The 16573-nt window shown below is 44.0% G+C and overlaps 1 protein-coding gene across 1 annotated transcript in view; it reads right to left on the bottom strand.

The window, feature by feature from the left end:
- Positions 1 to 2134: 2134 nt before the first annotated feature.
- Positions 2135 to 16573, bottom strand: part of TRHDE (thyrotropin releasing hormone degrading enzyme) — a 1580966-nt gene continuing 1566527 nt past the window's right edge. The window contains exon 19 of the mRNA XM_073620033.1: positions 2135 to 2866. Within this exon, the coding sequence (XP_073476134.1) occupies positions 2720 to 2866 (147 nt within the window). The 3' untranslated portion in view covers positions 2135 to 2719. The remainder of the gene's footprint in view (positions 2867 to 16573) is intronic.

The following is a 16573-nucleotide window of genomic DNA, read 5'->3' on the forward strand; positions in this document are numbered from 1 at the left end:
TTTTAAAGCCTTATGAAGCATCTTTTCAAATTGTAATAATATTACTGGGGATACTGAGGAGGCTTGTGGAGAAGTTTGTGAGAGGATTTGTTCTGTATCTGACTCAAATGGAGAGTCTTGCTGTGACATTTTCTGTCTGTGAGAGCGCCCTGATGCTGTATCTTGTGAGGTGACTGGAGCTGCTTCAGCTGCAGTGAGTGCCTGTGAGCTCTTTGTGAGGTGATTTTTATTTCTGCCACGGTTTCCTCCCAGTACCATATTTCCTGCCCAAACTTTCACAGTTTGTTCCCAGGGGCAAAAAGGTTCAAATGGATACCTTTTGAGTCTGCAGGCTCCGCTTTGTCCTTCTCTTCTCTCCTCAGCGGTGTGGAGCTCTAACAATGCATGTCTGCTCCGCTAGGCTCCGCCTCCTGCCCCCCCCGTTGATCCCCTTTTTAATGCATGCAATATTCTGCTTTGTTATCAGCAGCTTGGCATTGCATGCCATTGCTGAGCTTATCATCTACTAGGACCTTCAGGTCCTTTTCCATCCTAGATTCCCCCAGAAGTTCCCCCCCCAATGTATAGATTGCATTCATATTTTTGCCACCCAAATGCATTATTTTAAATTTTTCTACATTAAACCTAATTTGCCATGTAGTTGCCCACCCCAATAATTTGTTCAGATCTTTTTGTAAGGTTTCCACATCCTGCGGAGAAGTTATTGCCCTGCTTAGCTTAGTATCGTCCACAAATACAGGGATTGAACTGTTTACCCCATACTCCAGTTCGTTTATGAACAGAATAAATAGGATTGGTCCCAGCACAGAACCCTGGGGGATCCCACTACCCACTGCCGACCATTCTGAGTACTCCCCATTTATCACCACCCTCTGAACTCGCGCTTGTAGCCAGTTTTCAATCCATGTACTCACCCTATGGTCCATGCCAACGGACCTTATTTTGTACAGAAAACCTTTATGGGGAACTGTGTCAAATGCTTTTGCAAAATCCAGATACACCATGTCTATGGGCCTTCTATTATCTAGATGGCAACTCACCTCCTCTCATTAAGTATGTTCTTTATTATTCTGTAATCACTTATTTGTATCTCTGGTCTGAAGCTCAAAGATGGTAGCAAACTGTACATTATAGACTTGCATGTTTTTTTTTAGAATATAATAAATATATATTTTTCAGCTTTTACTTTTCAAGATATGCCACAGTATGGAAGAATACAATTTTACCTGTGTACTGTGGGATTGTGCTTAAAGGGAAAAAAAAGCTACAAAAGTTCACTGGTAATACATTTTCTGAATACAACTTTGAATTACAGGTCTCAGAAAATATATATATATATTTTGTCTAATCACTGGATGTATTATTTGTGCTGACATTTCTGGCAAAATGTATTTGGCTATCTCTACACCAAGTCTAGTTAGAAAGGAAAAAAATAATTATGGGTAAACAAAAGTCTTATAGGTTACGTGAAATCCCAAATGATACTTTTTTTTAAAAATGTATGGAATGTACAGTACAGTACTGTATTTCAACCCCCACCATGAACTTTTCTAATTTGCTCCCTTTTGGTAAATATACAATTGATACGGTTTTGTTTGATTCCATAAGGGCAAAAAAGAAAAAAAATACCTATTGATCCTGTCAGAAATTCAGTTTTGTAACTTTCAGTGCTTTGTACTCCTAACACATATCCAGTCCTTCGGTGACAACACTGTTCATCCATACATTGAGTGAACATTGTCACCCTAGGACAGCAGATATGTTACTGGCAAGGTCACCAATTTAATATAAAGGAAAGAAATAAAAGCCTAAAAAAAAGAAAACAAATGCAGTCACTACATATAAGAACTGGTAAGCTGCAATACACTCTTTTTTCTTGGGTTTAGATAAACTTTTTCTGGACTTCATTAAACGATGACCAGTATATCAAATGTGAGATTTGTATCAGCTGAAAAAAGTTCCAAAACATGTTTGCCTCCTAATAATAACTGTTAACAAACAGAAATATGCATACACGATACGGGATTAAATGTTATGCGTTTCCTGAATTCTCATAAAGATCACTGTTACTAGAAATTAAAGGAAAAACATTTGACTTTGACATTACTTTCCCCAATTATTGACTTTGCCAATGTAGAAAAGCAATATAAATCATTTTAATATGCATGTATATATTACATTGTATAACTCTCAAAATATTTTTCATTGTTTTATAGAAATAGCAATCACTGCTAGACAATCTGTATACTAATACAATGAGGTTATGCATACTGTATTTGCAGTACTGGCTCACATGAGATCTTGAGTATTGTTTTTCCATCCTTATCACACTGATTGTCATAAATAGTCATTGTGCTTTTGCATAATGCCCACTCTTGATCTAACAGCAGTTCAAATACAAATCCTGGACAGTAACATTAAGCATGCTGGAGGACACAGGCAACTATACAACCATGCAACAAATATAGGTTGAAAAATATACAGAAACATCAACATGCGCTATGTATATAACACTTTTCCTGGGAAGCCAGGATATAATTGTACAGTTCTTGTGATTTCTTTTGAAAAAAAATTTCTTCAGGTTTGAAAAAGAGCCAAGTGCAAAAATAGAGAAAGGCACATTGTGCCCCATTTTGCTGTTTTCAATAAATTTTACAGCATGCATTCTGGTCTTTCTCAAGAAGTAGGTTCTCATATGCATCAAAGAACAGTCCACAGTTTATTGTTTCAATGTTCTTCGTAACCACTGAAAGAGTTCTTCCCTGTATAGTCGCTGCCATCGTACATTAGCATCTACAGTTTCCAACGCCCTAGACAAAGGAGCCACAGCTGATCCCACTTTATGGAGTTGTATAAAGTCTTTTAGCTGAAAAACAAGATAAAAATAATGACTATTATTCACCACTACGTTTATTGTATATTGCATATAAAACCATTCCTACAATCTAACATTTTTATGGTAAAATGTACCTAAATCCAGCACATTTATTTAATGGTCACCAGACAAACAGAGAAAGAGAATAACCCTAGTAGAGACACAGATAGGAATACAAAACTGACATTGGTTTCATATCCCTCACCACAAAAAAGAGATGGATTTTCATTAATATATGTTCATTTATAATTATTTTGATTAGTATTTTCATTAACTTTACTTAACTAGTTGCAGACTTGGGGCATGCTAGATACACCCAAAAACAAGTTGACATTATGTGTGTAGCACATCCAGTGTCTCTGCCCTGGTGCTGGGAATCCCCCCTTCCAGTATACAGCAATTGTCAGCTTTGATTAATCCAAGCTGGGAGTACTGTATACTCAGAGACGGTGATGGCAGCTGCAGTTGCCAAAAAATCAGTCTGAATCAGTGTTTATAAACAACACATCCAGGCGTAAATATAGAAAGACCACAATCGTCCATGGGGCACGAATGATCACGGTACCAGGAACTAGCGTGGAGCTAGTTATTTCCATGAGAAGTGCCGGCGGGGCTTGTGTGAATTAGAAAGGTGATTCCCAAACACGGATTTTATCTTTGCTGTTTACAGACTGGCCCACTTGTAGCACCAGGAAAATGTGAGTACCTCGTCATCGCTTTGTATGCAAATAGGTGTTTTTTAAACAATGTAAGCACTGTCGTTTTTTTTTTTTCTCTACTATCTACCACTGGCAATCACTGCCCACCTGGGAGCAAGGAGTGGAGAGGAGCTCTGGAGTTGTCATGTTATAGCCCATGGTGAGGCTAGAAAGCTGTTTCTGACCCTACTTAGCTGTAGTGGTCACACTGGTCAAGGTGAGAATACTCCTACAGGGGGGAGCACCTGTGGTGATACACATCCTGGATCTTTTTTGAGCACAGATGAGTGGAATATTATGAAGCACTTACATTGTGGGGGCTTTATGGACTAATTTCTTCTATATTCAATTTTTCATTATATGTTTAAATAAATTCTGTTTTTATTGTTTTGCCAAGTTTTTAAGTGTTTATGCACTGCATGACTAGTATTGGTTTCACATATGAAGTGATGTTTGTGGTATCATCAGAATACTTATATATTTTCACCATATATGCACTTTAGTGTGTTTAGTTTTAAGTGCTGCACAATTGATTGTTTAAATGTTATTGAACACATGTAGGATTGTGATTAGTGTCAGCACTCAGCAGCTTTTTAGGTTTTTCAGCCACGTTATAGGAGTGGCACGTAGGTTTCTTTTTGATTCTTTTTGATTTATGTGGTTTCTTACTTTGGTCCTCATGCTGTTTTGGTGTTGTTTCTGTAACAAGGTCTGGTTAATGTTTTTTTTTTTCAACAAGTTGTTATAATATACAGAATATGAAATATATGGGTATACAGAGTCATAAGGTATACAATTTCAAATGCATTGTTGAGAAGATAGATGACAATATTCATTCTTGCATGTGTAATGTATATGTAATCAAGGTTTGTGAAAAACACAGTTTAAACAATATATGTGGATAATTCAAAGCATAATAAAACTGTTACCAGCATAAAGTGGGTAAAGTGATTGAACAGAGTGTTGTAGTTTTTCCAATGTATGCATTAGGGAGCTTGTCGGTTATAGTGTCTGTGGAAGTGTATGTTTTTTGTAGGATGTTTAAGGTATCGGTATGTGTGATAGCTCTTGATAAATCTTGGTTTCGTTGCGTCTTCCATGGTTATTGGCCAAGTGTTATCTCTAAGTAATGGTTTCTCATAGGGTTGCGGTCTTCGGACCACTAGCAATCCCTACCAAGTATGGTGGTTTAATTAGGCCTATTCTGTGGTTAGGATAATCTGTCACAACTATAGGGAAGATCTATTGTAGGTAGTGGGAATATGGGGGGATACAGGAGGATCTCTAACTAGGGGTGGATGGGGCTACCTACTAGGGATCGTGGGAGAGGTGGGTATGCAAGGAGAGGGGCAGTAGGGGAGAAATTTGTGTCGCCCATGGACAGCTATGTGTGTTCTTATCATCTCTGGTGGGTAAATCGTTTGGGGAGGGAATATCCAGGGATTTGTATGGAAAGGGATATGCAAGGGTGATTCCTTACTCCTACCTGACAATATGTTTAAGCAAACTTTTGCCGGGATACTAATTGGGAATAATCAGTAGATGTCTGGAAGTGGCGCCAACATGTCCAGGTTTTCTGGAATTTGGTAGGTGTGCTCTGGCTTGATGAACCATTTCTTCCATGTCTGCAACTTTGTTAATGCGTCTAAACCAATCCACGATGGTTGGGGGATTTGTTGCTTTCCATAGTGCTTGAATACACATTTTTGCTGCGTTTATTAGGTGTAGAGATAGGGATCTATGGTATTGCTGTTTAGGAATGAATGAGTGATGCAGAAGCATTAGGGCCGGTGAGAAGTCTATTGGATATGTTGTTATTACAGTAGTAAGACCATGGACTTCTGTTCAAAAGGGCTGACTTTGGGGTGCAGGACCACCATATATGTAGGAGTGAACCGTCTTTGTCTGCACACCTCCAACAGTTGGGGGGCACGGTGGGGGAAATTTTATGTAGTCTAAGAGATGTTTTGTACCATCTGGAGAAAACCTTAAATCTGTTTTCTTGTGCAGACACATTGGTCGAACACTTATGGATGTAAGAATAGATATTTTCCTATTCCTCTCCTGAAAGGTTTATAGACAGATCCCTTTCCCATCTTTGACTCGTTATGTTGGATTTGGGACTGTGGTCCGAGAACAGAAGAGAATACATGTCTGAAATGAGGTGTCTCTGCTGTTCTGTTCTTGTGGAAAGTACTTCTAATGCCGCGTACACACGGTCGGACTTTCCGGCATACTTGGTCCGGCGGACCAGAGTGTGCCGGACAATCCGCCCGTGTGTGGGCGGCGGCGGACTTTTCCGGCGGACTTCTTCCCAAAAGCCCGCCGGACCTAGATTTTAAACATGTTTGAAATCTTTCCGTCGGACTCAGTTTCGGGCGGAAAGTCCGCTCGTGTGTGTGCTGGTCCGACGGAAAGCCCGCTCGTGTGTGTGCTGGTCCGACAGACCAGATACGACACGAGGGGATGGTATTGCATCTCGCGCTCGCTGCAATAGGAAAAACAAATCTTCCTATTGCGGCGAGCGCGGGGCATACCAGGCCCTTAGGTCTGGTATGGATTATAAAGGGGAACCCCGCTACGCCGAAAAAACGGCGTGGGGTCCCCCTAAAATCCATACCAGACCCCGATCCGAGCACGCAGCCTGGCCGGTCAGGAAAGGGGGTGGGGACGAGCGAGCGCCCCCCCCCTCCTGAACCGTACCAGGCCGCATGCCCTCAACATGGGGGGTGGGTGCTTTGGGGGAGGGGGGCGCCCTGCGCCCCCCCCAAAGCACCTTGTCCCCATGTTGATGAGGACAAGGGCCTCTTCCCGACAACCCTGGCCGTTGGTTGTCGGGGTCTGCGGGCGGGGGCTTATCGGAATCTGGGAGCCCCCTTTAATAAGGGGGCCCCCAGATCCCGGCCCCCCACCCTATGTAAATGAGTATGGGGTACATGGTACCCCTACCCATTTACCTAGGAAAAAAGTGTAAGTAATAAAACACACTACACAGGTTTTTAAAATATTTTATTAAACAGCTCCGGGGGGGGGATCTTCCTCCGGCTTCGGGGGTCTTCTTCCGGCTTCGGGGGTCCCTCCGCTTCATCTTCTCCCGGCGTCCGGTTGGTTCTTCTCCGCTCTCCGGCCTCTTCTCCCGGTGTCGCAGGTCTTCGGCCGGCCCCTCCGCTCTCTTCATGTAGCTCTATTGCGAGCGGAGGTCCGGACTTCTGGGCTTCTTGGCTTCTTGGCTTCTTGGCTTCTTGGCTTGGCTTGGCTTCTCTTCTCTTCCCCCAGATGTTGACACGACGCTCTCTCCGGCTGGACTGGTTTCTGAGGGCTGCGTTGTGACTTATATAGGCGGAGACCCCGCCCCCATATGATGTCACAGTCCCTGGGCATGCTGGGACTGTGACGTTTTAGGGGGCGTGGTCGGGGGGCGTGGTCGACCACGCCCCCTAAAACGTCACAGTCCCAGCATGCCCAGGGACTGTGACATCATATGGGGGCGGGGTCTCCGCCTATATAAGTCACAACGCAGCCCTCAGAAACCAGTCCAGCCGGAGAGAGCGTCGTGTCAACATCTGGGGGAAGAGAAGAGAAGCCAAGCCAAGCCAAGAAGCCAAGAAGCCAAGAAGCCAAGAAGCCCAGAAGTCCGGACCTCCGCTCGCAATAGAGCTACATGAAGAGAGCGGAGGGGCCGGCCGAAGACCTGCGACACCGGGAGAAGAGGCCGGAGAGCGGAGAAGAACCAACCGGACGCCGGGAGAAGATGAAGCGGAGGGACCCCCGAAGCCGGAAGAAGACCCCCGAAGCCGGAGGAAGATCCCCCCCCCGGAGCTGTTTAATAAAATATTTTAAAAACCTGTGTAGTGTGTTTTATTACTTACACTTTTTTCCTAGGTAAATGGGTAGGGGTACCATGTACCCCATACTCATTTACATAGGGTGGGGGGCCGGGATCTGGGGGCCCCCTTATTAAAGGGGGCTCCCAGATTCCGATAAGCCCCCGCCCGCAGACCCCGACAACCAACGGCCAGGGTTGTCGGGAAGAGGCCCTTGTCCTCATCAACATGGGGACAAGGTGCTTTGGGGGGGGGGCGCAGGGCGCCCCCCTCCCCCAAAGCACCCACCCCCCATGTTGAGGGCATGCGGCCTGGTACGGTTCAGGAGGGGGGGGGGCGCTCGCTCGTCCCCACCCCCTTTCCTGACCGGCCAGGCTGCGTGCTCGGATCGGGGTCTGGTATGGATTTTAGGGGGACCCCACGCCGTTTTTTCGGCGTAGCGGGGTTCCCCTTTATAATCCATACCAGACCTAAGGGCCTGGTATGCCCCGCGACGGGGCTCGCAAGGTGTCAATCTAGCCGATAAAAGCGGCAAGATTGACATCCTTTTCTAGTCCCGTCGCACCTGAGTCACGTTCAAAATGAACAGACTTGTCCGTGTGTGGGCAAGTCCGTTCATTCTGAAAGTCCGCCGGAACTCCGGCGAAAGTCCGTCGGAAAGACGGGCGGACTTAGCCCGCCGGAAAATCCCGGCGTGTGTGGGCAAGTCCGTTCGTTTTAAAGTCCGGCGCACCTGGCGGACAAAGTCCGTCGGAAAGTGTGCCGGACCAAGTAGGATAGAAAGTCCGCTCGTGTGTACGCGGCATAAGGGTGTGTTTTGTCTAGCGTGTGCAGCGTGTGTATGTGGATTGTTCAAGAACTGTCTAAGTTGGATATATGACCAGAAGGGAAAGGGGTGTCCTGACGATTGTGTGGTCAGTTTGGTTAGGAAGGAGTTTCTTAAAGAAGTGTTTAGCTCGCATAGCAGATTGGAGCCAAACACCTTTGAGGAAAGCGTCTGTGAGACCTGGTGGGAAGTCTGGGTTGTTACGGATGGGCGTTAGTGGGCCCGGGGCGGAGGATATTTTGAATTTGTGACATACTTGTTTAAATATTTGTAGTGTGTTGCCAATTAGAGGGTGTTGTTTGCATTCTGGTGGTATATGTGTGGGAGTGGTCCATGGTAGTTGGCACAATGGTAGGGTAGAGAATGTATGTTCGATGTCTACCCATGCTTTCCTGGTAGAATGAACATTTCAGTCTATGATTCTTGCTAACTGGCAGGCCCAGTGGTATTTGGCTATATCTGGCAAGCCTATACCTCCTTTTAACTTGGGTAATGTTAGTCTCTCAAAACTCAATCTTGGGTGTGCTTTACCCCACACAAATACTGGGCAAGCTTTATGGACAGAGGCAAAAAAAGATTTTGTAGTTTTATGAGCACTGCCTGAAGGACATACAATATTCTCGGGAGGATGTTCATTTTGACTATTAACGCTCTGCCAAACCATGAGAAAAGACCAGTGGACCATGATATCAAGTCTTTTTGAATGTTTTGGAGGATCAGGATGTAGTTTTTGGTATACAGGTTGGATAATTTAGAGGGTAACTGGATTCCTGTGATTGCATCCTGACTCCATTTGAAGGGGAAGTTTGTTTGACATTGTGTGAGCATGCCGTTCTCCAGGGATATATTCAGTGCTTCTGATTTTGTGAAGTTTCTTTGGAAGTTGGTCATAGTTTTGAATGTGGCGAAATCTTTGAGTATGTTAGGTAACATAATGTGTGGTTCCGTGAGGAATAAAAGGATGTTGTCGACGAAAGCCGCTAGTTTATAGGTATTCTTAGCGATTGTGACCCCTTTAATGTCGGGATTAGACCTGAGGCATTGTAGTAAAGGTTCTAGAGTAAGTACAAAAATTCATGGAGAAAGAGGGCAACCCTGGCGAGTACCGTTCGATAGAGGGAAGGCATTCGATAGGTGGCCATTGACTCGGACCTTAGCAATTGGGGAGGAGAATAGAGCCAAAATAAATTGCAGCATACGATCTTGTATGCCAAACATTTTGAGGGCTTCCAACATATAGTCCAAGGCCATTCTATCGAACGCCTTTTCCGCATCTAGGGATAAAAAAAAACATGGTGTTGTGTAGAAGTCGACTATCTGTGTATATTGATTGCTTTTATGGTGTTGTCTCTTGCCTCTCTGCCCGGTATGAAGTCCACCTGGTCTAACGAGATGAGTTTGTAAGTTAGTAAGGGCAAAAGACGATTGGCATAGAGTTTGAGGTCCACGTTCAATAAAGAAATCGGTCGATAATTGGTGACTAGTGAGGGGTCCTTATTAGGTTTTGGGATTACTGTTATGTGTGCTGTGAGGAGGTCACGGGGTGGGGGATGGTTTTATCGACTTCCTCCAGTAGTTCTGCCCTGACTTGGACAAGTTTGTGTACTGAGGATGCTGCTTGGGTGGATTTAAGTGCTCGTTCTAACATGTAAATACGGGTCATCAGCTTTTTAATGTAAGCCTGTCTGTCTCTTTTGCGTTTCACGGAGATTGCGATTAGTTCACCTTGAATGGTGCATTTGTGCGCTTCCCACCTGAAGTTGCTATCGCTGACCATTCCATGCGAGTTGTATGCGTCGCTTAGTATCGGCTGCATTAAAATACATGTGTAGCTTTGTCTATGCTGCTCATGATGTGTCTGTCTGCTGAGGACTCCTTTGAGGGGTTCCACTGGGGGGAATCAAAGAAGTGATGTTTCGTATTCGCCTAAGACATTGGTAGGGGAGGGTGTATAGCGTAGTTCTCATGTAAGATCCTGGCATGTGAGTATGGACACACATTCCTATAGGGATTTGTGTTTTGCAAAATGATGGTATTCCTAGGATTTGTATGGTAATCGGTCTTACAGGTTTTACTGGATGGAGACATGTGTAGGCCCCCCACAGCGTTTGTGAGCTTCAGGCGTTGGTTAAAGACCCGTAGACCTTGTATAATTAACCTTGAGCTGGAAATCATAACGCGGAGTGTTCTTAAGTCTAAGGTTCTGGTAATCTGTCCCTATCTGGATGTGTGCTATTAAAGGAGGATATGCCTGTGCTGATGAAATAGTATTTCTTTGACAAAAGACTTCTAAGGATATTCCTGTGATGGCCAGTGCAAAATCTCTGTTATTGCTGGAGTCTGACTCCCTGACTCCCTGACATGGCTCCCATATGGATAAGGTGATCCGGTGGGATACTTGATGATGTTAGATATTGTACGGCATCTCTCAGGAATGGATTGAGAGATGTGGCTCTGAGAAGTTTAGACTGAATATGAGCTATGTACCAACCGAGGTGGTTAGGGTGGCGTGTGCTAACTTTGTGCACCCAATGAAAGTCTCTTGTGGCGTTAGAGTGCGGTAAGGAGTAAGTAAGAAGTAAGGAGCCAAGCTCCCGCAGGTCATCCTCCGAGCCTAGCCCACCTAGGCAGGTGTTTGATAGTATAGCCATCACATTACTTCATAGCACATAGAAAAGAGGGAAGAAGGAGAGAAAATAAAATAAAGAGGGGGAGAATAGGGGGTAGATCCTGTAGGCTTATTCCATCGGACAGAGACCTTAATTGTCCTGTAAGAGGAAGGATTCCAATTTTTCTAGGTGGTAACATATATTGCTGGTAAGATTGTAGCTGTATGGTGGGGCAGATAGTTCGGCTATCAGTTCAGGCAAGACAGTTAAAAGCGAGTACAGCTTCAGCAGCAGGTGTGAGCAGAAGATGTTCATTCTGGTTAGGAGAACTATCCTTTAAATACTGACTTAAAGCAGGGGAAGTTTCAAATCCATGCAGGGGCCCTGTCCCATGTGATGTGGGGACAGTGGGTCCGGGTGAATAAGTTGAGAGGAGGCAATGGTATAATGGGTATAACGAGTATATATCAAAGAAAACAGGTTTAACAAAACAAGAAGAACTTAACTGAAACCTGCGGTTATTGCTGTGTTTGACTAATGATCACGGCAAACTCTACGAGTTTATGGGGCTTTCATGGGACTCACACCCCGGTAGTTGCCAGGAGTGGATTGGTGAGAACATGCTTCTGAACGTGATTGTTGTTTTCGTAGGGGAATTTACTGAGTTTTCATGGGTTCCCCTCCGGGTTGTGTGGGTCTTGCAGCCGGAGGGTGAAATTCCGTGTACCATTCAGGTACTTCTGTCAGTGGGATATCCATAATTTCACATAAATGGGAAAGGTCTTCTGGCACCCTGAGGAGAGCATTGCAGCCTTGTGATGTTGCTGAAAGGTAGAAGGGGAATTTCCACCTGTATGGAATCCCCTTCGTGTGGAGAACTTCTAGTATGGGCCGGAGTTCTCTGCGTCGCTGGAGTGTAACGTTAGAGGGATCCTGGAACAGACGCAGCTCTGTGCCATAATGTGATAACTGGGTCTTGTTCTGAGCTTTTCTCAGGATCTCTTCTTTGAGTTGATAGTCAATTACGTGGCAGACGACATCCCTGGGTGGGTCAGAATTCCTGCCTCGTAGTCGAAGGGCTAACTGTGGTGGTTTGATTATACAGGCATGTATGAACAATGTGGCTCCATTGCTCTGTCATGTCCCTACATACCCAATTATTTTTTTCTTTTCTTCTTTCACAAATATTTAATTGATGGTTTCTGGCAATACAATATGTGCAAATGTGCAATTTACAAAGTGCATACTGTATAAAAAATCATAAATGACATAAGTCTATTTATTTCATCCAAATTCTAAACAGGTGACACTCAAATTCTTCCGTGTAAATCCCCTTGCGTATTTCTCCACAAAAACAAATGGCAGCAGCTTACCAGGAGGATAGACCCCCCATGCTATAAGAGGTCTAATATGCTTAAAAGAAAATCAGGAAGCCCTGGATTGGTATGATTACCAAGAATCATTAGGGTGGTTATCAGGATCTCAGCTATGTCAAGTATTCCAACATCAGGCATAAAAAAACACAGAAGCTCCACAGAGTAAACCTGCTAGGTCACTTTTTTGACATAAAAGAAAAGTACTCACATGTCTAATGTAAAAACAGAGACAAATCAGCCAGAACCCTAGCACCACTACTCCTAGTGGGCACAATTGTCTGCCCTGACTCCTTTCATTAAAGAAGATGTTCTCCAGGTGCCAGTTGATAGTGTTACCAGCCAATGACAAATTAAAAACCGTTTAAAATCATTCTGTTTCCAGTAAATACTGCCTAAAAAAGGTATATTTCATACAAAATTAAAAATGATATAATATGCTTAAACCCAGTCTATCATTAATACAGTAGATGGTACCAAACTAACACCACCTCTAGTGGACAAAATTAAAACTTTAAGTTCAAGAGGTCGCCTATATGCGGCCCTATGTAAACACATTACTGTGCTGAATGAACGCTCCTTGCGCCTACCTGGCACAGTAAAAAGTGGGTACTGGAAAGTTCTAGATGCATACTTGCGATTGAGAGCTTTCCGATCATGTGACCACTATGACTGCCATCATAGCGGTCACATAATGGGAATTCCTGCCTCCACCTGCCGGCATTTAGAATATCTTAAAGGGTCAGAAGGCGGCGGCAGGAATGGGTTAATCTGACAGAGGGCTCGATAGATAAGAGAGGAGCTTCGAGAGGAGGAATCCAGCACAGGATTAATTGGGTGATTCAGGTCACCTTCAAAGATGAGAAGGCCCTGAGTAAATTCCAACAATGCAGAGCAAACATGGCTTAAAAAAGAAACCTGTTTCTCTTTTGGACTGTAAATATTTCCCAAGGTGATCGTTCTATTGCCCAGTTTGCTTTTCAGAAAAATATATTACCATCTTTGTCTGCACACCAGTCCAGGAGAGTGAATAAAAGTTGTTTGGAAAAGACTTCCTTAATTTTAGAGGAGGCATTTGCTGCATGATACATCTCAGTAAACCTATTGTCTGAGTTTCCTGAATGAATGTAATAATTTACAAGTAAAACAGGCGCAGTGCAACAGTACCTCTATAGAGTATACCTTGATAGTCCAGAGGGGTCGGAAACTACATATGATGATTATATAGAGACTGGTCTGTCAGGGCTGCCACCGAAGGGACCAGAAGCAAGGTCCAAACAGGCTGAGAAAAAACAAGGAAAATGGGGCGCCTCTGAGTATGTATCAATAAACATTTATTATAAAAAATAATATCCACTCACATGGAAGATAGCATATCTGCATTCAGGCATGTCTCTGGATGAGAGGAGAGGGACTGCAAGCTTCAGCATGTCCACAAATGGCTGGCGAATCCACATAGGATGATGTGAGGTGGTGGGGCACAGTGGTTCTTCTCCTTGGCACACAGAACTGAGATGTGATGGTATTTAGAAGCATCCAGGCATGTGTGGGTTCCAGTTGAGGGGGAAGGAGGACGTTGGGTCCCGTCACAAACAGTGCCATGATGTTGTCAGTCTCCTCTGGTAGCACGGCCGTGGAGAGGGAACCAGAAAGAGGCTTGGCATGCACAGCAAAGCGTGGCGCGGAGCCGAGACGTCACTCAAAAAAACCACACACAAGCATTAATTCATGTGTGACAGAGTCCAAATAGAAGTCCATAAGGTAGATGTGGTGCTCCGTGACCCCTCAGAATCATAGGGAAGCCTCAAAGCCTGTATACCATCACCGAAAAGAAACCTCATTCTCAAGTGGTCCCAGTTGGTAATGCACTTACCAAAAAAGAGCGATAAATCAGCCTTGTTATCTCCAAACACTACTGAGTAGACTGCTATCCTGGAATCAGATCATCCATAAGCTAGCAGTGATGATAAAGATTAAAACCTGGTCTCTCCCTTTTTTTGTTTTCTATTTTTTTTTTCAGGGATTGGCCTGGTATAATTCTGGAGTGAGGAAGGCAGAGGAGAAATCACCACTCCAAGTGAGCTGAGGATATCCCACAGTAGGTGACCCTACAGATGCTGGCTCACCACCGCAACAGACAAGCAAACTTGAAATAGGCATATGTTATGACTAAGCATAATATGTGGAAAACATGTTAACCTCCCGTTCATTCCTGTGACTGCATCTGTCTGCATTACACAAAATAAGTATTATTGGTATCCCATTCTGGTGAGCGGCTGCCTATTCCAAGTTTCCACATTTCTGAAGTGGGGAGTGCACATGCTTGTTTCCTTTCCTGGGCACCCAGGCAGCATGCCTGGTATGGATTTTAAGTGTGACTCCATACAAAAGGGAGTCCCCAAAATATATGCAAAAATGTATTGCCAGACCATTATCCTTGACTGTCAAACAAACTGCTGACAGGGCCTGTTCTTGTAATTCATGCATTGTTGTCAATAAAGCCTTGATGAAGGGGGCATTCTTGGACCCTTGAAACGTATTGGCTACTTTTTGGATTGTACCCTTGACTTTTAGCAGAAAAAAGTTATATCTAGACCTCTTAGGTCTTAGGCACTTTAATTTTAATTTTGTTTCATAACACTATAAGCCAAGAAGCCTGAGGAGATTCTCTGGGGTGTAGAAGCTGCCTGCCTAGGAACCAGATCATTTACATCAACAGTTATATGTTAAAGTGGAGTTCCACCCAAAAGTGGAACTTCCACTCGTTGTACGCCTCCCCCCCTCAGGTGGCACAATTGGCACCTTTCGAGGGGGGGATACCTGTCTAATACATGTATCCTGTTCCCGCTTCTGGGAGCCGCGGGTTTTGATGTCACTGCCTGGGCTCCCTCCTCCTCCCCTGGCCGCTGGGCCAGTAGAAGAGAGGAGCGGAGCCTCGTGCATGAGCAGTAGGGTTTCCGGCATGAAGCTGTAAGGATTCACTGCCGGGTTCCCTTACTTCCAATGGAGGTGGCATGCACCTGACGGAAACATCAGCTGCGGTGCCAACATCGCTGGACTCCAGGACAGGTAAGTGTCTGATTATTAAAAGTCAGCAGCTGCAGTATGTGCAGCTTCTGGCTTTTAATTTTTGCAGCGGTAGGCAGACCTCCACTTTAAGATAACAATATCAGTAAAATAACCCTATGGATCTAGTTCTATCTTTCCAATTTCCTCAAGAGTAGATGTGGGGGTCTGTGGGGGAGAGAGATATACTGGGACACCCATTGAAAATAAGAGGGCCTAAGACATCTTCTCTCCTATATGAATGATTAAGGGGGATATAGTACCTTTCTCTCATTCAATAACAATGTACATGGTACATAAATACACACAATGTACATAATGTTCTTTTTTGAAAAAAAAAAAGTCCCATGCTGTAAAGCCATCTTCAAACACATTATACAGCAATGTAGATCCATTGTCAATCACAATGAACAAAGAACTGATGTTCCACCTTCTTAAACAAGACATTCCGCATACAACGATTCTGCTCCTGATGGACTCTCACCGCCACTGACAAGCTGTGATGCTGTCTGACACCATTGACCAAATATGGTCATATGGTCAATTATGTCACTCAGGATATAAAATGTTTTTTTTATTATGTGAAACAAGCTGGCAGGTGGGCCAGAAAGTCATTCCTTTAGTGAAGGTAGTGATACAAACAGGCCAAATATGACCATTTAGTTCACCTGTTTGGTGAACATCAAATGTTTAGAGCTTGGGTCTAATCTTCTATCATTTCAAGTCTAAAGTTCATCTCTACTGACTAAAATCATATAGAATTGAGTGTTTAGGTACACTTTCTACTATACAAGGTACTATACAGTTGCTTTGATTACCAAGAACTATGTGTTGCATAGGTCTACCTGACTAAAATAAATGTAATGTTGGGTAAGTTCTTGCACTATACAATTGTTGGCAAATCAGATTGTAATAAACACTATATTACTAAAAGTATTGGGATGCCTGCCTTTGCATGCATATGAACTTTAATGGCATCCCAGTCTTAGTCCATAGGGTTTAATATTGAGTTGGCCCAATCTTTGCAGCTATAACAGCTTCAACTCTTCTGCGAAGGCTGTCCTCAAGGTTTAGGAGTGTGTCTATGGGAATGTTTGACCATTCTTCCAGAAGCACATTGGTGAGGTCAGTCACTGATGTGGACAAGAAGGCCTGGCTTGCAGTCTCCGCTGTAATTCATCCCAAAGGTATGCTATCTGGTTGAGGCCAGGACTATGTGCAGGCCAGTCAAGTCCCTGCACCCCAAACTTGCTACCAGTACTTTTGGTAATATAGTATCTGGCCAGAAATATATTCAACGTT

This window comes from Aquarana catesbeiana, linkage group LG03, assembly GCF_042186555.1.
Source record: "Aquarana catesbeiana isolate 2022-GZ linkage group LG03, ASM4218655v1, whole genome shotgun sequence".
Taxonomy (NCBI): domain Eukaryota; kingdom Metazoa; phylum Chordata; class Amphibia; order Anura; family Ranidae; genus Aquarana; species Aquarana catesbeiana.